The sequence below is a fragment of the Opisthocomus hoazin genome, chromosome 2 (genome assembly GCF_030867145.1).
Source record: "Opisthocomus hoazin isolate bOpiHoa1 chromosome 2, bOpiHoa1.hap1, whole genome shotgun sequence".
Classification (NCBI taxonomy): Eukaryota; Metazoa; Chordata; class Aves; order Opisthocomiformes; family Opisthocomidae; genus Opisthocomus; species Opisthocomus hoazin.
In genome coordinates this window covers 59,176,857-59,200,246 of record NC_134415.1, presented here as the reverse complement: position 1 = coordinate 59,200,246, position 23,390 = coordinate 59,176,857, and the positions used below count along the sequence as shown (strand labels likewise).

The 23,390-nt window shown below is 39.4% G+C and overlaps 1 protein-coding gene across 17 annotated transcripts in view; it reads left to right on the top strand.

Moving 5' to 3' along the window:
• Positions 1-23,390, top strand: part of SYNE1 (spectrin repeat containing nuclear envelope protein 1) — a 319,742-nt gene that overhangs the window by 203,078 nt on the left and 93,274 nt on the right. For all 17 annotated transcript variants that reach the window (XM_075413801.1, XM_075413802.1, XM_075413815.1 and 14 more), the window contains 9 exons: positions 1,395-1,517; positions 3,603-3,785; positions 5,085-5,228; positions 8,678-8,872; positions 9,947-10,087; positions 15,433-15,621; positions 16,391-16,552; positions 17,807-18,001; positions 21,496-21,669. In XM_075413801.1, the coding sequence (XP_075269916.1) occupies positions 1,395-1,517; positions 3,603-3,785; positions 5,085-5,228; positions 8,678-8,872; positions 9,947-10,087; positions 15,433-15,621; positions 16,391-16,552; positions 17,807-18,001; positions 21,496-21,669 (1,506 nt within the window). The remainder of the gene's footprint in view (positions 1-1,394; positions 1,518-3,602; positions 3,786-5,084; positions 5,229-8,677; positions 8,873-9,946; positions 10,088-15,432; positions 15,622-16,390; positions 16,553-17,806; positions 18,002-21,495; positions 21,670-23,390) is intronic.

Here is a 23,390-nt window from a genome sequence, read left to right as displayed (position 1 = left end):
GAAACTTACTAGCTTCAGTTCTTAGAGAAATATTGGAACAATTGAATAAACTATTTGTAAATTCCTGTAAGAAAACATGGAGATGAATAGAAGCCAACATAGATTTATGAAGACAGAAAACCATATCAAGAGGGTCCAATTTAATATGAAAGTGGTAGATAGATTTTAGGTAAATGTATAACATATATATCTTGACTTCAATAATGTTTCACATTATAGTGTTATTAACAAAGTTAATAATCTTACCTAGCTGAAAATACAATAAAAAAGCTAAAGGCATAAAGCTGGCTAGACAATTTACCTGGTGTGTAATTATCAGTGGTTCACAGCCCCAAAGAAAGGATGCCTCAAGCAGGATTTTGCAGGATTCTTCCTTGGATCTGGTACTATTTAATATTTTCATTGATGAGTTGAATGGTGGTTTAGATATCACGCCTTTTGGGATGCTTAAACAACAGCAGATGTACAGGGACTACCTGGAAGTAGTCCACGAGGCTGCTATTGAACAGGGATGAGCAAATTGTTACTTTTAGACAGGAAGAACAAGGCACGTGAGTATCCGAAGCTACTGACGTGACACACCCTGTTGAAAAGTCTTAAGTTTAACAAAGTGGATCATGGAAAAAAAGTGAACGATGTCACATTGTTGTAAAAAATCCAAACACCATGCAGAAAATAAAGTATATAATTGTAAGGCGTGTGAAGTAGTCCTTTTGTTCTACCTACAGGTCACTAGTGAGGTTTTAGCAGTGTCCAGCTGGAGAAAGAGCAGAGGATAGTGATGACTGTGATAAGTGTTTAAACTTGTAGAAAAGGTGCATGAAAAAAGGTTATCCTAACATACAATATGTTCACAGAGAAAAAAAATAACTTGTTCTTCATGTCTGTTGTTAATGGGATAGTAAGTAGAGGAATGAAGTTGCAACAAAAGATAACCTTATGTCAGACTCAGAAAAAACTTTCTACAGAAAGAGTACTGAAACAGTGGAATGTGTTGTCTGTAGAGATAAGTGGGACTCCACTGCTAGTTGTCTTTAAGAACAGTCTGTAAAGATAATACAATTGCGTTCTCTCCCATTACAGGAAGATGACTAGAGGACATCTTGAGTTCCTTTCGAGGCCTTGAACTTCACAAAATTAGCTTTATAAAGTACATGCTGTATTTGAGATTGAGGAAGTACTAAAATAATAACTCTGAGACCTCCTTTACTAGATTGTCATAGCACTGGTATTTTTATTCAATGTTTTACACATTTAAATGTTAAAACTATGAATTAGTTTTGGCACTGTATCAAGGACATAGCTAAAAAATCCAGATATATCTTTATAGTGATTTTTTTTTTTTTTTTTTTTTTTTTTAAATTTATCCCTGAATCAAATGTATGGTCTTACAGGACATGAAGAAATTTGAAGTTGAGGTGAGAGCCCTGCAGGCTGCGTTGGAGCAAGCCCAAGCCACACTGACCTCTCCAGAGCTCGGACATTTGAGCTTGAAAGAGCAGCTTTCTCACAGACAGGTAAAAGACCAGGACCTCAAAGTTACCACTTAAGTAGTGTGAGCTTACACAAAGAATAATGAAAGTTGATGAGACTGAATGTGGTGTTCCTTAAGTGGGTCGTTGTCTCTGAGTCTAGCCCCAAATTGCTGCCAAGGGAATAAGGGATGGAACAGGGAAAAAGTAATTCCCCCAAAAGGAAAGGTTGGAGTACGGTGCTTTATGAGTCCGTTCTTGGGTTGATGCCATTCTGAGAAATGTGCATCCAATCCAAGTTTAATGCATATTAATAATAATAACAAATCTCAGTTCTTATCCAGCACTTTTCATCAACAGGTTCTTCAAGTACTTCAAAAGGAAGTCTAGATTCTTATCACCATTTTACAACTAGGGATATAATGACATGGTGTGTTGCTAGCTCCTCCAATAATCAACTGGAAAGCTAAGGGAAAATTCCGTTTTCCTTAAGCCCAGTTACATTTTTGTATGTTTAGTTGAATTACTCCCAGAACATATTGCTGCTTTCTGTGTTACGCTTGGCCCACTATAGAGATTTGTCAATTTGTTATTTTTGGTCTCAGTCTCATGACAAGAAAAATAACCCAAGTCATCGCTTTCTGAGTTGCTTAAGAAATGTTTCTTGCTGCAAGCTAATGTAGAGATTGAACTGTCCTAGTCAACCAGTGAAAACTAAATGTCAACAGGTCCACTGTAGGATGAAAATCTGCAGAAAAACCTATGGATGAAAGGTGAATTTGCAGGGCTTTCCCTTTTGATTAAAATATGCAGTCTTTATTCTACAGACTTGCAGCCACATTTCAGAATATGGCATTGAAGAGTGTAAATGAAACATGTCACCTACTGTAAGAGTAAAGAAATATGGAGTTACACTGTTGTTTATGTGTATTCTTTGTCCTGGCTATAGCAGGTCTTACAGTAGGACTTTTGTTTGTACAGAAAGGGGCTGTAACCCCGGCACACCTGTTTCAGCAGACCAGAGAGGGGGTCTTGGAGAGTGCCTGGCTGGTGTGCAGCCCCCAGGGTATCTCTGGGTACCGATTATACAATAAGGCAGCAGCATGGGGCCTGCCAGAGGAGAGGCCTCACCAGTGATGTCCAAGGAATAGGTCATTACATCAAATCTCTGGTTAGATTATCCACCATACGTCACAAAGGTACAGAAATGAAGAGCAAACCACAATCCTCTCATCATTCAGACTCACCTAGCTACCTTTCTGCGTATGGCATAGCAGAAAGGAGACAACCACATACGTTGTCTAGCTGACTTATATCTATTGAAATTAAAATCTTTTTGTAATGAGCTAAGGCCCTTTTCATCAACTTTGCCTTTTTCAGTTGTGGTGGTTTTTTTTGTTTTTCTTCTTCTATCTGTGAATACATTGAACTCCCCAGTGAAGACAAAAAGAATGATGATCAAATCTGTTCTCCAGTCATTGCACTTAGACCCTCTGATGCATATGAACAGACAGCTTGAATGGACATTTTGAATGGAAGAGAGACTATTAACAAAGGCATCCAATGTGTGATTATTCAGAGGAAAAGATTTCTGTGTAGCTGTGTTGCTTTCTGTTTGACTGCCTTTTGAATTTTAAGCAACATTTTCAGCCATGGTTTGTATTTTCAAAGGACGGCTGTGAACACTTTAAGATTCATTTGCTGGTTTGAAAATCTGCTTCTGTGTCTCAGCTGGGAGTTCCACTTTGATTTGAACATTAAAATATGTGTATACATAAATGACTCCTATGCTGCTTTGGTTTGTGGATTTTGTAAAGATAGATTTTCAAATAAGTTAACAGAAATATTTTGGAATTGAGACACTTAGAAATGGGTACTACTGTTCTTTTTCACAAATTGTTTTTATTCCTATTGTATGGGCTTGTTGCTTAACTAATATTTAAAAGAATGCTCGTTTCAGAATGAGCAGCTCCAGACAAAGTGTGTCCTGATTATATTCCATATAGAAAACTGATAATCAATTTAATTGGTTTTAGTGCTTGAACTTGTCATTTTTTTTCTTTTGTTGCATCAAACGCTCTGGGAGTTCTGCAAACCTAGCTTATTGTGGCACTGACTTTTTGTTTCTAGCATCTGTTGTCTGAAATGGAGTCTCTGAAGCCGAAGGTTCACGCGGTCCAGGCCTGCCAGAGCGCCCTGAGGATTCCCGAGGAGGTGGTCGCTGGCCTGCCGATGTGCCACAGTGCGCTGCGGCTCCAGGAGGAAGCCAGCCGCCTGCAGCATGCTGCCATTCAGCAGTGCAATGTCATGCAGGCAAGTGCATCTCTGCCCTGTCCATTATGCGGAGTAACTTGGCCAGAACCGTACGAGTTGTGATGAAAACAGAGAATTTTGTAGCTCCATGCATTCCTCTTTTCCGTGTAGTACCATTAGGAAGTTCCCCGCTAAGTTTTAGTCATTTCCGACTCCATGTTTTTGGAGGTTTTAACATTTGTGATCACGTTTGTTGATGATTTACTCATTAGAATCTCAGAATCTCATCTCTGTTCTCTCCTTAATCTTGCTGGTTTTTATAATGCTGTTAGGATTAACTAGACAAATAGCTAATGCACAATTGTATGCAGGTTAATTTTATAACATATGTAATCAGTTAATGGAATTAATATACCATTAGAACATCAACTGCTTATCTTGATTGCATAAAAACTGTTGAATTAATTAAATAGCTTTCTAGGATTAAAATAATGATTTTTTTCTCTTTATTTAAAATTTTTGTATATTTGCTTTCTGATTTTTTAGTCATTCAGCATCTATTAAATTTGCATTTTCAAGTTTTGCTAAATCAAAGAAAACTAGGTTTTGTTTGATTGTTTGAATTCATACTCAAACACGTAAAAGGTATTTACAAAGGAGAGAGTAAGCTTTTCTTTCCTGCTCTGTAGTAATGGAAAAATACCTAGTGAGCTAGTGTACAACCACAGAGCTTGAGATAGAAAACAGGTGAGTCTTTCTATCATTAAGGATACTTAATGATACTTAAGTATGAGGAAGGATACAATGTCACACTGAGAAGTTTTAAAAACAGATTAGACAAACTGCTGGTGAATCTATGATAGAAAGAACTGATACTACACTGGTAGAATAATGGTATGGATCAACTTTCATAATCCTCTCACAGTTGTATTTTCTGCAAAAACCTAACTTTTTTGTGTAGTCTTTCCACTTCCTAAATAGAGGCTGGAAGTGAAAAAGCCGATGAAAATGCTTTATAGTAAAACCATGAGACTGTGCAATACTGTCTTTTGGTGGGTATGTTTGATGCAGATACTTGTTGGAAGCAGAAGTTATGGCTCCTTACATTGGATATCTAAAACATCATGTTAAGTGAACTGTTTCTTGGAAATGGTTAAATAAATGAAACCATTGAATTCATTGCAGTTCACAATATTTCTGAACAGACTTTTTGCTGACTGTGTTCCTGCTTTGCTTATCCAGATGCAGGTACCAGATAGATGTAAGTTTGGTCCACTTCGGAAGGGAGATTAGGCATGCTTGGCCTAAGTAAATATTTATTTTTGTGTAGACACTCAATATTTTTTTTCCCCTTTCTAGGAAGCAGTGGTTCAGTTTGAGCAATATGAACAAGAAATGAAACATTTACAGCAAATGATAGAGAGTGCCCATCGTGAGATCCAAGACAAGCCAATAGCAACCAGCAACATCCAGGAACTCCAGGCGCAGATTTCACGTCATGAGGTAGGAGACCCAAAATGCAACAACATGGGCTTAGTGACAGCTCATTGACCCAAAAATCTTTTCACAAGCAATGGTCATAAATTGACTGAGTAGCTTTTCAGACTTGCTCAAGGCTGGTTGAGCAGGTAGACTACCAGATAGGAAACTTATGCTGTTGGTATAGTGTGTAGTACTCGTTTGTTTATTCAGTTAGATGCGTCCTGATCTCTAGGTGACATTATGACAAACAAAAGCATTGCGTAATTAAGGGACAGTTAACATGGGTTTTTGAGTGAGGAGTGTCCCAGAAGTCATTGTTGAGCAGTTAGTCAGGTGATCGCTGCTAGTTCAATGATCCTTTTTTACATGTGTGTGTGTATATATATATATATATATCTATCGATATCTCTATCTACTAAAGAACTTACTCATTTCCATCCCAGTAACATTCTGCTAAAGAACACAAAGGGACCTGAATCACAGGAAAACCACAGTAGATTTGGAGGAAAACTCTGCAAGCTTGAGTCTAGAGGCTTCTTGCTAAAGTCATTGTTGAGAAGAGTTCTGTCCTGTAGAGTTACAGGTCCTGCCCTCAAGCTCATTGATCCTCAGCTCTCAAATGAGCCGGGAAAGTCTCTGTGCAGCCTTCTCACTGTGCTGCCATGGGAGCTCCAGAGCCACTTTCCCCTTCCGTTGTCTTTTGTGTGTTTCTTGGGACAGAAAATGCGCCATTGAACTCTGTGTGTCACTTTCAGCACCAGATGGCACCATTTCTTTACCTTTGTGTTAAAAGCTCTCTGCTATTATGTAGTGCAACCTCGTGTTATATCTGTTCTGCATTTTCTATCCAATTGTTACAAAAGTTACTTAGTATCAATGAAGATCAGTTAGCTTAAACAATTTTGACTTTTTAGTACTGAATTAAAAATGCTGCTATTCTTTATTCAAATGTTCTGGAACACCAAATCCAGGAGAGAGTGACTTCAGTGATACAGGGTAATATTTCTGGAGGAAGGAATGATGCTGTAGGGAGCAAGGGATTAAAAATGGGGCAGCCTGACATTTCAGCTCCATTTGAACAAGTTCAGTAGCTAGGAGTCCTTCTTAAACATCTGCAGGAAGGCAGCAGCCTTACTCTGTTGCACATCTTAGGATCAGTCAGAGTGGACAGGTTTCATATTTGCAAGCTTTCCACATTTAGGGATGACGAGTTCTGAAAGACTGAGATATGCATATTTTGGCTCATATTTTGTCTGCTAAATACCTGTGGAAAAGCACAGCATAAAGGGGATATACTGAACCCTAAATTATTATACTACTTTGAAAGGCAAGTCTGTCAAGATGCTTGTTACATGTGTTATTAAAGAAAACATCAGTTACCAGATTTCCAGTGGAAGCCTTCATGAACAAGGACTTAAAGGGAAGTCTGTAATAGCTATATTTAGGATTACAGTAAGAGAAAGAAAGCAGAAGGAAAGTACATCCTGATTATGTAGGAAGCTTGTATTACTCTGCATATATGTAACTAGTTACATTCTGGAACTATGTTTGCTGAACCATGTTTCTTTGGACTTTCAGAGAAGAACGTGGGCCACTATCTCCATGCTTGCGAATTATTTTAATGGATAATACAGCACCTCATAGCAGATTGCTTTTATAAGTTGCCTTATGTTTTTCACAATCACATTTTTGCCTCCTTTTCCTTTGTTTTCAGTTGAGAGAGGTGTGTTAGATACTGAATACATTGGACATTAATGGCACAAATGTTACTGCATTTCTGTGATATTCATGGAGTTGAGTATATTGAATGACAATAATTTCCCACTGAGCCACAGAGATGTCATTCATTGAGCATTAGTAAATGACTGGTACTTGCGAACCAGAGAGAAAACTATTCCAGCTGCTAGACATTAAAGTTATGGCTTGATTTGATTGCAGTTTGGTTTTTGATTGATCTAGTTGATGTTTTGCACTCAAGACTTTGCTTAGTCTCCAAGATAAGCCTTGGAGCTCAAAGAGGGCTCTTCGTATTGCTAGTGTGACAGACAGTGACCAGATATCATTGAAACCCAGGGAGTACAGTGTCATCTTCAGTCTTTGTGCTGCTTCTAACTCTGGATTTCTTGCTGTGACTGTTCTGCACTGTGATTTTGAGGAAACGGTTCCTGGAAATGGAAACTGAATTTTTTTTTTTTTTTTTTTTTATTTACCAGCCTGAAGGAGCAATCTTGTTTTTTTAAAGATGTTATAATTATTTTTCACTATACCTACAAGTTCTTGCAGCTTCTGTTGCTATTTTTCCTTGAAAACTTGTGCTTGTTGAAGAAATAAAAGCAGATATAAAACAGGAATATATACTGGAATGAATAATCACTGATTTAGCAGGCAAGCTTACGCAAATGTTGTTTTCACTTTATAGACCAAAATTCTATCATGTTACTGAGCCTCTAGGGAGACAGGAGGAATAACTTTGGCAGAAATGTGACAATCTTTCACCATTTTTTATTTTAAGTATATTAAGTGAAGGCCTTGAAAGTGGACACTGAACTAGGCAGCAATTCAGGGTAGGAGAGAAGACAAGGCAGTTTATAAGGCTATTCATTTCCAGCTTTCTTCTTTGACTAAACTGAAACTTGTGATGGTTTTTGGCCATGCGGATAGACCATTTCATAGCCATGAAACCTAATATTTAAAAATATGCTGTGCTTTAGGCCAGAAACCCCAGCTCCTTTTAAAGAAAGGTTAGTACTGTACGCAGCTCAGCTTTTAATTCTGAAGACTTACACAAAACTGAAACAAGATTGAAATATAGCTTGTCCAAACACTGGCAAAAAACGATCCAGTCTGCATTTAATCTTATTATGCGACTGATTGTTCATATCACATTTGATCGGGCTAGTCCCTGTGAGTTATTGTTTGGACAATTCATTCTTTCTGGCAAGCGCTGAATGGGGCATTTTTTACAGCTGTGGTTACCACATGACCTCATTTCCATGGCATGCACCATGCGGAGAAGCTTCATCTTCCTCAGATAAATGGAAATAGAACGGGGAGGGGGAAAATCGCACAGGAAGAGGGCGAGACGTTCCCCTTTGCTGCAGTCTGCAGCTTGTCGGCTTCATGTCAGGTTCAGGCTGGATGCAAGCCGTGAGGCGTTCCTCCCTCCCGCCTGCAATTATTGCAGGCACGGAGCCTTCAGCGGCGCTTTCCCGGTCGCGCGTCAAGGCGCTCAGCTCTGCGGTGTAGCTGCGCAGCTGGGCGAGCTGGGCTTGTTGGCCCCACTGCCATCATCCTGCACGTCAGCCGACGTAGCGGCTCACGCAGGGTTTCCGAGGGACAGTGCTGTCATGGCATTGGCTGCGCTCTGCTCGCGGGGCCGCGCTCGCCTTCGCCACGGAAGCTGAGATGCTGTGGGTCCTGTGGCCTTCGCCGGCTGCCTCTGCATCAGGGGGAAAAAAATGTTTCCTCAGGAGCTGGCTCAGAAGATCAAAGGATACCAGGAGCAAATTACTTCTCTGAATTCGAAGTGCAAGATGCTGACAATGAAAGCAAAACATGCTACCATGCTGCTGACGGTGACAGAAGTTGAGGGGCTTTCAGAGGGAATGGAGGAGTTGGATTCAGACCTGCTCCCAGCACACCCCGCTCACCCCTCGGTGGTTATGGTAAGGAATGTGTTGGTCTCGGTACTGTTTATCTGAGCTGCTTGCTTTTGCATGGTTGCGACACTCCTGTGTAGCAAGTTACCGCAGCTCACATCTACGTTTTGCTTTTGAAATGGCTGGAGTGTGGCAAACCAAACAAGCTGCAGCTTCCCCTTACTGTATTTTGCTTTATATGGGCTTTCAAGACTCGTTGATAAAGGGTGAAGTCATTTAACAGTCAAATACCGGCGGAAGTTGTTTGTAATAAGATGCAAATATAGTGCTTTTTCGTACCTGTCAGCATGCAAGAGCGAATGCTAAGAAACTACTGAATTGCAGGAGTAAGATAAAACCGGAATAAATATTATTTCATAACATGTTGCAGTGTATCGGTTTTACGCACCATATTTTTAAAGCTCTTGTCTTAAAATGTTGATGTGATAATTGACAGTATGCTGCTATATTGTCAGATGAGTATGTTGGAAATGAAAGCTGATGAAGTACTGCCACAGGCCTCATGTTTGAATTACTCTGCTTTTGTTTGTTTCTTATTGGGTCTCGTTACAAACATACTGCTGATGACATTGGCATTTTTGTCTGAGTGAACACAGAGTGCAGATTTCAGGATTTATCACTTTATCACTTTATAACAGCATTGGGGAATGAAGAAAAATGTGTTGCTACTGGATTGAGTGTATTTTGTATTTTAGGTCTATTCTTTGCTGTTCTAAACAGGCCTGAATACTGCATTATTCTGTAGCTCTCCTTAGTATTTCCATATGCAGCTGTGATTGTATTAGAAGACATTTAGACAAACCCTGCTTTGTTATTATTGAGTTGCTTGCTATACATTTTCTTTTAAATTCATTAGGGTACAGGAGAGCATGCTCATGCTGAAGTATGACAAGTAAATGAGACTATTAATTGAACCAGATTTTTAAGCTGGTATATGTAGTAGTGTGAAGTATGACTGAAAAATAGTGTGGTAATTCTGGCCGTGTGTTGTTTTTCTTGTTTTGATCTCAGTCTAAGTCAAATTTCAGTTGAGATAACTGATTTTCTTCCTATGCTCTGGGGTTGCTTTTCCTGTGGCAGATGACTGCTGGTCGCTGTCACACGCTGCTCTCCCCTGTCACTGAGGAGTCTGGGGAGGAGGGAACCAACAGTGAGATTTCTTCTCCACCTGCCTGTCGCTCTCCCTCACCTGTGGCTAATACAGATGCTTCTGTTAACCAGGTACCTCCCTCTTGGCATTCATTCAGCTTTTATCTCAGAGACATGCATGGTTCCATTTCACAGGTTGTTTATTTAATCCTCTGGAATAATGTTACCTATAGCTCCAGGGATCTGAGGCTTAACCTCTGACCTTCCTGAACCTTCAGGTTCCTACTCCAAAATAGATACAAATATTGACTTCTGACTTTAAAATATATAAATTTGGGGTTACAGCTGTTCACTATTTTTAAAAATAAATTTTAAGTGATAAATACAAAGCTCTTCCTTGTCACTACTGTTTTCTATTTATAATCTAGTTTTTGTTTTCACAGTAGTACTGAGTGGAATCTTGCATCCTGAGAAAAAATGCAATTTTGTACTGCCCATGATAAAACATTGCATTATGTCTATATACATCTATCTGATGGTACCATTGGCATTGTAGCATTGAAGTCACAGTCTGATATCTTCAACTTCAAACCATTTCAAGTATTAACTTTCATGTATTTTTTCATATATTGTTCATTCCATACTTTCAGTGACAGTCTATTTTAAGTGCTAATGAGACAGATCAGTGGAATCATGAAAGTTAGATTTTAAATCAAGACTGAGGACTCTGGCACTGAAGTGTACATCAACATTGATTAAAAAGTGACCAATGAACCTGTTCATTGAGCAACATGCACATGAAGACAGATAAAACATTACGCTTTAGATGTTTAGGAACGTGCCTTAGGAGCAGTCACCACCTCACTGCATTCATCATGGTGTGGGTTTTGTGGTTGGTTGTTTTTTCATTTGAGGCTGCTTCCAAAATTGACCACTGCAGACTTAAAGGGTAGAATGGTGTTGCATTGCATTGCTGAGTAGAAACAGAGATGTTTGAGCAACGTCTTCTAATTCTTCCACTCATTTCCAAGATGCATATGGTGCTATAGAAGTTGCTATATACAAATGATTCATTTTCATGAACTGACTAAAGAAAGAATACTATGGTAACATAGTAAAAATGGTGACAAAATCTTCATAATAACAAAAAGTTTCCTTCTTAATAAAAGAGTTATATAATGAATGAGAAAGATTTTATTTTTTTTTCCTAGTGTTCTGTCATTTCAGATAATCAGAAATTTCCAAGTAAAGTTTTCTTACAGTAGAAAGGCAGCTATATATTTCAGCACAAAAATCTTATGCCACTGTTAATCAGTGAAAGAGTTAAAGGAGGAAGAGCAACTTGCTTTCTAATAAATACATTCAGTGTTAGTTCATTACATTCCTCTGAAAATGAAAAAAATAGATTAAGACCTCAAATAACTCAAATAATAAGGAAAATCCAGTGAAGATGCTGTTGCACCATGAGCTGACACCAAAATGCAAGGTTTAGAACCTGATACACAGGGCAGAATTGAGCAAAAAGATTGTCTTTCATTTAGCAGATCTTTGAAGAAGATAAAATGTATGGTGTTATAATAATCTAGAAAACTGACAGATGAAGGTTTCTTCAGTGTGGTTAATGTTGAAATGAACTGCATGTACTAAACAGCAAGCAGAAGAACATTCCAAAATGCAGTGGTTTACTTACAAAATGCTTAGGTTCACACTTACATGAGATTAAAACTTACTAAAGAAGCTATGAAATTGCCAGTGCTGATCATGATGAATGCCCAGGGAGACTTCAGAAAAGAAGGTTGGTTAAAAAAATAATCTATATAAAAGTGAATTAGGATCTCCAATGTAATTTTAAAATATTTTTTGTTCAGTAAAAGACTCAGCAAAACTAATTTTGAAGTATTTTGTCTTGAAAAGTAGTCAGTCTTAAGAGAAACAATTTCTTACAGGAAAATCACCTGCAGAGTGCCAGAAAAACATGTGAACAGGAAGTCTAGAAAGCAAAGAATTATGTTAATCTGTACTTTGGAAAAAAAATTTAAAGTACACATGAAGTAGGGAGGTTTTGAGAGAAAAGATTGGGTGTTAAGACTGTTTTTAAATTCATCCCTAATAATCTATGCACACTCTTTCATCAGGGTTTCCTAGCATCTCTTGATGGTGAAACGTGGCTAGTCTGAACTGAGACATCTATGTATTATTTCTACATTGCGAACAAGTGATGAAAATATGAAACAAATGCCAAGTGCATATCAGTGGCAATATTGGTTCTAGGTATTGAAATCGATTAAACTAAGACCATAAATACAAGAAAGTGACAGATCTAGCACTGTTACAAGCGAACAGTTGCCCAGGTTGTTTGTTTTGTACTGAAACTCCTCTAAAAACAGCTGCGGGAGCGGAGAATAACTATAAAAATGTTAACTTTTAAAAAGGCAGAGGAATTTCACAGTGTATAATGTTTCAGCAGTAGATAACAGTCCTTTAATGCAGTTTATTTTGATGTGTGCAAAATTAGGCACTTTATCAGTAATGCAACACTGAATGAGAATCCTCTGAGGCTAAACCGGCTCATGTTTACCCGAAGCTATAGTAGATTAAACTTAGCACATTCTTTTAAAACTTATTTTCCATAATGCAGAGCAACTGAAAAAGCTGAAGTGTTGACACAAAGCCCTGGGGGTCACAGCTGACCCTGTGATTCAAGTCTTCAGCACTGGGTCGCTATTAAACGTCTTTCTGTCTGCTTGCTCACAGCCTACTTAATCGTCCTTTCTCCTTCCTTATGAAAACTCATTGAGGGTGCAACAGCCCTTGTTAAATATCTTTTGAAATCTAAACACACCCTTTTCCCCACCATCCTAACAACAAACCTTGAGTACTTTTCATTGGCTAATTTTTGTAAAAGAGGGCATAAGATGTTGGGGCCTTTATAGGGAAAAAAAAGTCTGTTATGTGTAAGAGCATCTGGATTCACACTGTCAGCTTTAATAGCCCTACCAAAAAGAAACTGTCATCTTGTTTACTCCAAAAAGGAGTTGGAAAGATGTGGAAAGGGATTCTCCTGTTTTAAAAGTAAGACCTTTATTCTGGAAGTGATGATTAAGAAGTCTCAGAAGCACAGCTCTTTTCTTTGCCTTGAGAGAGGACCAGCTGAGAGCTGGAGAATACCTGCAGACAAGGCAAAATGAGAAGTTGCTTGCACTGGTGCAATTTTTCACTGTGACTTGGAAAGATCACTTGTGGTCAGAGTAAAAAAATCTGAAATTGCAGTACTGAATGTTGTGCTAAGCTGTTACCTATTCCTTGTTGGTCTTGGACATCGGAAACACTTTCATTATTTCTCCAATTTCCCAGTTACTGCCTTTGAAGAAGTGCCTCATCTGACACTTTTGGACAGTTTGATGTGCTGTGCATTCCTGAGTCTTTTGTTTCTCTGGAGAGACTGACTTCTTCAGGCATCCTCAGTAAAGAGGTGTGGCCAAGCTGTCTCTAAAACACACTCTTGGCTGCTGCCTCCCTTTAAAAACACTGGTGGTGATCTGTGAGTAGCGCCTTAATTGTTAAAATGTCCATACATGAAGCAGATAAACCTGATAAATCTCTTTGTTCTTGGGGGAAGGACTGAAGAACCGTATCTGTGCAGCTGCTGGGTGACAGGGTGTTTTCTGGGACAGATGGGCATTCTGTGCTCCCTAGGTTTGGTTAGAAAGAAAGCCCAAGAGGTGACTGTGCCTGAGAAGTGACCTGGTTTCTGTGCTCTTCCAGAGCTTGTTTGGTTTTGTTCGCATATGGCGTTAGACAGCATTTTGAAATGGCTGTGGTACCTCGGAAGTAGTCTTATTTAATACCTAAATTTATATACCCGTACAGAATCAGAGAATGGTTGAGGTTGGAAGGGACCTCTGGAGGTCACCTGATCCAACCCCCTTCCTCAAGCTGGGCCACATACAGCAGGCTGTCCCGGATCGTATCCAGGTGGCTTTTGAGTATCTCCAAGGACGGAGACTCCACAGCCTCCCTGGGCAACCTGTCACAGTGCTTGGTCAGTAAAAAAGTGTTTCCTGATGTTCAGAGGGAGCCTTCTGAGTTTCAGTTTGTGCCCATTGCCCCTTGTCCTGTCACTGGGCACCACTGAAAAGAGCCTGGCTCTGTCTTCTTTGTACCTTCCCTTCTGGTATTTTATACCCATTTATACTCTTACATTTGCGGTATGGCAAATGGTCTGTGGTCTATTTGTTAGATGCAGCTCTGTAAGCTGTCAAGTAAAAGGCACTTAGTTTTCTCTCAGTCACATGGCTCAACACACTGATTTTTCCTCCCATCATACAGGGTCAGGAAAGAAGTAATCTGATAAATTTGCGGTCATTGGAGGAAGATTTTCCAAGTACACTTTTTAGTAGTTTTTGAACAACTTTTTATGCAAGTATTATGATAACTCTGAGAGTTACCCAAAAGGAGGCTTGGTCCAGCCTAACAGAAATTAGTGGATAATCTCTCACTGATTTCACTGGCATAACGCTGTGTCTTAAAGTTTTCACCAGGGGCATTTAAAAATTCAAAATTATAGAGGAAAATGGACAATAGCTGCTGTGCCACATGGTCTGGAGCATAGTTAACTAAGTGGAGCTACTAAGTGAGAAGAGGGAAGACTGCATCATTTTTCATCTTCCAAATAGATGTGGTGGTAACTGTCATACATGGTTTCAGTTTTAAATAATCCTTGTCATCAAGTCTGCTTTCCTGACTTGAATGTAGATACTGTGCATGTTTCCTTAATTTTACGTTTTCTATCAGTCTTTTTAATTGCCACCTGAAATAGCTGAAGAAATCCGCATACACTAAATGTAGAAGTTCTAGTGAGAAACAGTTCCACCCTGAATTTTTAATGGTAATATGAGCCTTTGCCCATTTTCTTTAGCACTTCTGGTCCCTTTCCCCACTGTCTTTTATACGTTAGGTGAGAGTACCTGTTTGTTTGAAGGCTTACTATAAGCTAAGTGCTTCATACAATTTCTCACATCATTGACTAGTCCTTCAGCATATTCCTTTTTGGTTCTTCTGTGTTGCCTTCTCTGTGCTAGTGTTCATTAGGGTAATATTCTTTGCCACCTACAGTACCATAACCCACTGTCTGTTGTGATAGGTTTTCCCCATGTGTAGTTGTGATGATGCTAGACCAACACTCCCACTTGTAGCACTCCCCTCCCAGTGTTTTCATGTCTGTCTGCAGTTGCCTCGGATGCCTCCTGGCTAACATGAACATGAAAAAAAAATGCATCCACAGTCTTCGTCGTAGTGAATCTCCAAACCATACTCAGTGTACTACTAGTAAATATTTATTTACTGTGTTTCTCGGCGATTTCCTGGCTTTGTGGGTTTTATTTTAACGGACATATGCAATGGGGCAGTATGTGGGGGGATATTCTTATGCAGTATCTCATGTTTTGAAAGTGCAATAACATGCTTTGTGCTTGTAGGACATTGCTTATTACCAAGCCTTATCTGCTGAACAGTTGGCCTTGTCTGCTGAACAGCTACAGACAGAAGCTGCTAAAATTCAGCCCAGCACTTCAACCACCCAGGAGTTTTATGAACCAGGCTTAGAATCAGCTGCTAGTGCCAAATTGGATGACTTGCAGCGTTCTTGGGAAACACTGAAAAATGTAGTAAGTCTTCATCCAGAGGGTTCAAAATAATCATCGAGCTTGTAAGGAACGAAATGCAAAGAACTGGCTTAACTAATATTCTTGTCTGCAATTCTTGGTTTTCAGGTGGTAAGAATTGTTAGTTGAGATACTGTACTACACTGGCTTTGTTCTTTGTTTGAAAGCCTGAGCAGGATGGACCTCCATTAAGGAAAAATAAAGGTCATTAAGGCTGATAGTTGCCTTCAGAAATATTGGCTGTATTCAGACTATATTCCACACCGTAACAGGGAAATCCACTCATGCTTGATGAGTTGGCAAAAAAGGCCCAAGAATCCACTTTTTCCAAATACTGAGTCAACACATTTCTACATAGTAGTGCAGCATAATCTTTCAGTGGTGTAAGAAAATGCTCAAAGTTTTTATCACATGCTAGAAAATTCTTTGCAGAGGCACAATAGCTATCATGGGGTATTAAAAATTATGTGTCTAGCAAATTGTGCACATCCACATGTTTGAGTGCATAAAACCTAAAATAAGGCATGAAAATTTTCCTAGGTTTTCCCTGCTTTTTAAAGTCTATTTTTTCAGTCACAGAACCTAGGATTTGACTGATGATGTTTAAACAGATAAATATTTTTAATATGGATGGCTTTCTTTCTAATTTATACTTTTGAAAACTTGTTGCAAGTTTTTGGTTTTAGTCTCGTAAGCCCAGGGCTGTATGAAGCAGAAGAAAGAGTAAATCCTGTATCAGAAGTCAGAATTTATACCTTTTGTTCCTCTTCAGATCAGTGAAAAGCAGCGCACTCTCTATGAAGCTCTTGAGCGTCAACAGAAGTATCAGGACACTCTCCAGTCTATATCCACAAAAATGGAGACCACTGAGATCAAACTAAATGAGAGTTTGGAACCAGCCAAAAGCCCAGAGAGCCAGATGGCTGAACATCAGGTAGAAATCATATGTGAGAAGTAGAGGGAAAGCATGCATTACCTGTATAGCTTTAGTTCCTTTTTTTTAAGATAGTGGCATTCTTCATGGCTGGATGCATAAAAAACATGCATTAATTGTATGAACCTTCTTTGTTTACTGTATATCTTGCCTTTCTTGACTTCCCACTGTTCTAAAGATGGTGCAATAGGGATTTTTTTAGCAAGGAGCCTTTTAAAAAAAATAGAATAGAGTTCGTCCAGACAGAATTTTCAGCAAAATCTTTTGTCAAAGATTGTGTTCAGTGACACCTACACATGCTGTTCTTCAGCATCAGTGCTACTAGTATATATCAGACTATTTATAATGGTCTCAAATTTACCAAGATCATAACCAATACTAATGCATTGTAAATTGATCTAAATACAATCTTTGCCTTGTTAAACAAAACAAACCAAAGCACACAAAAAAATCTCTCCCAATGGAAATGTTGAGAAATTATGCTCTGAATAACAAGAGAATTCCTTATCATGTAGCCAATCTGACATACATCCAAGCTGTAATCGTCTAAGCCTTTTATCTGATAGCTTGAAACTATCTGGTGGGGCCAGTTCTTATTTCACTAGGAACTCCGTAACCTTAAAAGGCTAACATTTAGCTTTTGTAGCACTGTGTGATGTCCTGAGTATCCAATGTCTATCTGCTATCAGACATGAATGTATCTGCTCTAATGTACTGGTAAAGCACCATCCTTCTGTAGGTATCTTGGAAACTGATATATAGGGTAACAATGATAGTAGGAACTTCTTTTGCATGACAGCGTTAATCTCTGGATGTTCTTTGTGCAGTTAGTAAATTTCAGACTGGAAGCTAACTCGTACCCCTGTACCTCTCTCAGAAACACAAACTCACTTGTTCATTATCTTCATTGTATCTACTAGAATACCCTCCAGAAAATTTGTTTGAAGAATAAATCTGAATGTGTAATATTTCCAAAATAATTCCTTCTCATGATACGTTTGAAATTCAAGATAAGTAATTAAATTCATATTTCAGTTATCAGATGCGTGATCCTGGCTTAAGCATCTAAAAGCAGGATTCAGTCCTCCTGAATTCTGACTACCAAACCAGCAGTAATATATTGCACTAGTTTGTGTTTCTCACGCTCCCTTGTGACAATCATTTTGAACTTTATATTAAGCCTGTGCCTCCTGAGATGCTTTCTTCTCACTGATAAATGAAACAAATACTTTCTCTGCTCTCCTTTCTAAACAGGCTTTGATGGATGAGATTTTAATGTTACAAGAAGAAATCACTGAGCTTCAGACGTCATTAGCCCAGGAGCTGGTTTCAGAACCCCTGGATGCAGAGGCTGCTGATCAGCTGGCATTGCAGTCCACTCTCACGGTCTTGGCAGAACGAATGGCAACAATTCGAATGAAGGCATCAGGAAAACGACAGCTATTAGAGGTATGAGAAAAAAAACCTCTAGGAGTGGGCCTTTTGGATCACATTCTAGATTCTGAGAGCTGCTTTTGGCAGACCTGTGCTTTCACCAAGGTCTTGTAGTCACCATTGAATGCTGGTAATTAGAAAAGTAATTTTCAGTTCTGCTCATTTGTCACGATTCCTTTCACTGATAAATTACTGTTCTTTTTTAGCAAGCCCTGCTTCTTAATGCTAGGTCATAAGTAGCTAGAAGGAACTTGGAAACACACTTCAGGAGTCTTTTTTTAATACATATATATAATTTTTTTTAATATCCACATTGACATTTTCTCAGTAAGTTCCCTCCGTATTCCTTGTCGTTGTCAAGAAGTAATGAAGTGCAGGTATTAAAAGTCATGTTATCTGCAGTACATTTTTGAGGAGTCGCCTGTCCAAACTGGGAGACAAGAGAACGAGGAAAGCTTAAAAAAAGAAATAATACCTCTTCCAAACCATTGCGTTGTTCTTTACACTCGTCTTCCCGGCGGTTTGCGTGCAAACTTTTATCATGGAAGATGCACTCCTTTATTTTTCTGTCTACCAGCTGTACCAAAAATCCTTTAATACAAAGGTGATTTTTGAAAAGTCATTTACATATAGGAAGGTTGCTGCATATATTATACAGGTGAGAAAATGCAGTCATGCTAAAGCTGGCAACAGTTTGGCTACTTTGAACACTGCAGGGCAGCTTTACTGCTGTACTGCGAAGAACTGCAGGAGTGAATTCATAAACACAGCAACTGTTGCCTTCATAATTTCCAGCATCAATCGATTCTGAGAGACTTAGTGAAAGCTGGCTCTGTGGATCTGCCTGGATTACAGGGGAGTCCCAGGGTGCATCGGCTGCATTAGTTCTGTGCAGTCACCTGAGACAGTGAACAGGTCCTTAGACAATATCTTCGTTATCTTAAAAGATTGCCCTAAGTTTTATTTCTCTGAAGAAAAATGGCTTTTACATAAAAATAAGAAGCTGGAAGTAGAATAGGGATCTTGCTGTTTATAGCTTACACCCCATACAGGATCTTACAAACTTCTTAACAGTACTTAGGAGGAGATGTTATCTAATAATTTCAAGATAAATCACGAGTCTAATACACTACTCTTAACTGTCAGAATCCTAACCATAGTTATTTTGATTCAATAGCACAGGTATCCCCCAATAATCCTGGCTAAGAAATATGTATGGTACGCAGACAACATTTAGTAATTTAACCTGTGCAATTTATAGCTCTGATTTCACGAATAAAATCTTCAAGAATACTGCAGGGATGTAAATGTGGAAATATAGATAGAACAGGTAATGAAAAGATTTTGCTGTTGAGGATGTGGATTGGTAATATTGTTCTTTCTGTGCACCTAATATAAATAACTAGAGCTTGAGAACTGTTTGGCTCTGGATTATTTGGGACACTTAACAAATACTAATATTCTTTATTCTAACATACAATTATTAGTTTTCCCGTTAAAATTCAGCATCCCGAAAAGCCGTGCAAATGATTCCCTGTGTGAGGAATTTGCCCTGCATATACAGGTCTGAATTTCCCTACAGAAGTGTGGTAGGTTGACCCTGGCCAGCAGCCAAATGCCCACCCCCACTCACATCTCCTGGGAGAAGGGGAAAAAACTGAAGGCAGGCAAAAAGACTCATGGATGAAATAATGACCGCTTCATAGGGTAAGGAAAAAAAGCTGTGTATGCAAGCAAAGGAAAATAAGAAACTTATTAACTACCTCCCCATCAGCAGGCAGATGTTTAGCCACTTTCCTGGAAAGCAGGGTCTCGGTATATGAAATAGTTGCTTGGGAAGTCAAAGACCATAACCACAAACTCCGCCCCCTCCCCCTTTCCCTGAGCTTTCGTTTCTGAGCATGATCTCGTATGGTAAGGAATATCCCTCTGGTCAGTTCAGCTCAGCTGTCCTGGCTATCTCCTCTCCCAACCTTTTGCCTACCGCCAGCCTACTGGTCTTTCTGAGGGGCAGTTGGAAAGAAATCCTTAATGCTGTGCAAGCACTGTTCAGCAATAGCCAAAACATTGCTGTGTTATCAACACCGTTTTAGCCACCATTGCAAAGCACAGCATTGTACAGGCTGCGATGAAGTTAACTCCATCCCAGACAGATCAAGTACAATCTTCTCCCTTTGTTGAATACCATTTGCAGCACGCTTAGGTTCCACATTATCAGATACATCTAAGTGTCCTCTGACCATCTTGTTCTATCTGTTTCTTATTTCCGAAATCCCCTCTGCTCTTTCCAGAGGTCTGCATCTCTCACAATAGTCCAGATGTGGGCTCACCACTGTTAAGCAGAGGGGAAGGATCACCTCCCTCAGCCTGCTGCCCACACTCCCCCTAATGCAGCCCAGGATACCGTTAGCCACCTTTGCCACAAGGGCTCGTTACTGGCTCATGTTCAACTTGATGTCCACCAGGAACCTCATGTCCTTTTCTGCCAAGCTGCTTTCCAGCTGGCTGGCCTCCAGCATATGCTGGTGCCTGGGGTGGTTCCTCCCCAGGTGCAGGACTGTGCACTTCCCATTGTTCAATTCATGAGGTTCCTGTCAGCCCATTTCTTCCGCCTGTCGGGGTCCATCTGGGTGGCAGCATGATCCTCTGGTGTGTCAGTCACTGCACCCATTTTGTGTCATCAGTAAATTTGCCGAGGCTGGTTACTGGTCTCTCACTAGGCTTTGTGCCGCTGATCACAACCCTCTGGGCCCAACTGTTCATCCAGTTTTCAAACTCATATAGGACTATTAAAGGGTGAGTGAGCCTTGCTGTTCACTCCCTGGCTGTCCAATGGGTGGACTAACTGACGGATGGAGCCAGGAAGTCTGTGTTGCTGCAATGCCGTGGCTGCAGCAGCCCTTTGGAGCTTTATGTCCTTACACACCCCGCAGCACAGGGATCCTCTGAGAGGCCAGACAAGTTATACAGCTCTTCACCCACAGTAGGTACACCAAAGGCCCACCAGTACCCTGTTGGGTCCTTGAAGAACCTAACCTCTCTTGAGAGGCAATAAGGCTATCTAACAGCCTGCTGCTGCCAAAAAAGGCAAAGCTGCTCTCGTTTCCCTGCAGCCCACTCCCAGCTCTGTATCCCCATGCATCTTGCTCCCTGAGCAAACAGTGCTCTGCTAGTTGAGCAGACTGAATTGACTGTGGGGGAAACCCAAAGGAAAGCAGCAGTGATAGGCAGAGAAGACCTCGCCTTTAGAAGGCTGTAATAGCAGAGACCTACTGAAGGAAGTAGAAATACAGTGACTGAACTGAAACAGAATTTCAGTCACCACAAAAGCATGCTCATCAACAGAAAGCAATAGTAGTTTGTAAAGGTTTCCACCTTACGAAAGAAAGGGCTTGTTACAGCTTAAAAATACTATATAGAAGTTGAAAGAGACAGAGAGGGAGAATTTTTTTAAAGTGACTTTTGTTGTGTATTTCTTTTAAAAAGTAAAATATAATTTGTATCTCTAGGAAAAACTGAATGAGCAGCTGGAAGAACAGCGGCAAGAGCAGGCTCTTCAAAGGTACCGTTGCGAAGCTGATGAGCTTGACCACTGGCTACTCAATACCCGAGCAACACTGGACACCACTCTGGTTACTGCTGAGGAACCTATGGATATGGAAGCACAGCTGGTAGACTGCCAGGTAAAATTATCAGTCCTGTAAGATTTAGGTGAACAGGATGGACATAGCTTTATCTGAATTTAGAGGTAAATATTGGAGCATTAATGTTAAGACTATTATTGAGTAGGAGGACACAGCATATTGGTGGGGAAGAAGTTTCTGAGCTCCTTAGCACCTCATATATGTTCAGCTAGCTTCATCAATGATTTGTGAAATAAAACATAGCCTGTTCTTAATTTCTTATTAAAGATTGCAAACAGTGCTTTAGAAAGTACACGTAAACATAGCAGTAGCAAAATGAGATATCCTGACTGCAAGAACATTTGAAGGTCTACAGCTTTCAGAGGGTATCATGTTTTGCTTTAAAGGTTTTGTATTCGCTTCACTTGCTCTTTTTGCTCCACTCAAGCTAGAGCTGTTGAACAGCTCACTTGACAAGTATGAAAACACCTGCAGTGGACTTTCCTACTCCTCCTTTTCCAGCTGAAGAGCACACTCCCACTAGCAGTCATGACTGGGACAGTGTTGTGTTTTCTTCAGGAGTAATCTTTGCTCACGTTCAAAAAGTAAAGTATAATCATCAGTAGTTACTATTTTTATGAAATTAATATTAATCAACCCAGAATACCAAAACAACTGAAGAAAAATATTTTGCTGCTGTAGGATTAATTGCATCTACTTTTATTAACAAGGCTTGGATCAGTTGTAACATCCAGGTTCTCAAATTAGTGGGAGTTTTCCATTTTTAAATGAGAGCTTAGAACTGTATGATCATTATAATTAAAATTACAAAAATGACAAAAGCCAGATGGACAAAAGTTCCCTTTTCGTATTAAAGAATGAGGATCTCTGCCATTTTAGGATAAATGGGAGTTAAGTTTTTTATAAGTCCCAATTAATTAAACATCCAGTTACATTTCTACTGACACCACTTTATTATTGGAATTTTCAGCCTGCTCAGTCTCAAGTGTTCTTTAATCACTTGTCCTTGGGAGCTGTTTGTTGTAGATAGATAAACCCTGTGAACTTAAACAAAGCAGTATTTTTTCTCAAGGTAATCTGTAATAAACTCAAAAAGAACAGTTAACTTTGTGGAAAAGTTCATACTGTTCTTTTGCTGGATCTTAAAATCTTAATACAGTAAGCTTTATATGAAGTCCTGTATTTTTTCCACATTTTCGAGACTGCCCATCTTATACTGCACACATTACTTCAGGAACAATATTTGTAAGTTTATACTTGATGGTTGCTATGGAAACAAAAACATTTGATGTCAGGCTGGGTTTTTGATCAAGAATTGTATGAGTTTTGAGTTTGGAAACTTGAAATATGCACTATATGTGTAATACATGAATGGTTAATAAAATGTCAGGAAAGTAGCTTTTGAGAATAAACATGCCAGAGATTTGTCACTTTAAGTCTCTCTTTAGACTAAAGAGGATTATACAGAAATCCTTAAGTCCATCATGCACCAATCAGAAAGAGCAAATAGTGAGAAGAGCAGCTTATCAACACAGCCAGAGCAACACATACGAGGAGACAGGAGGCATTTCACTAAATGCACATGAGAGAAGAGGAAAGAAGTAACTCCAGCTGCATGTTCTGTTTCTTGTCATTATGGATGTCAGTCTGGCATCTTAGCCACCCTTACCTTTAATGTGCAAATAAAGAACATCTCCTCTACATCAAATAATTTGTTTCAAATAACTTTTTAATTTCCTATTTTGGAAAAGGTTGCAAAC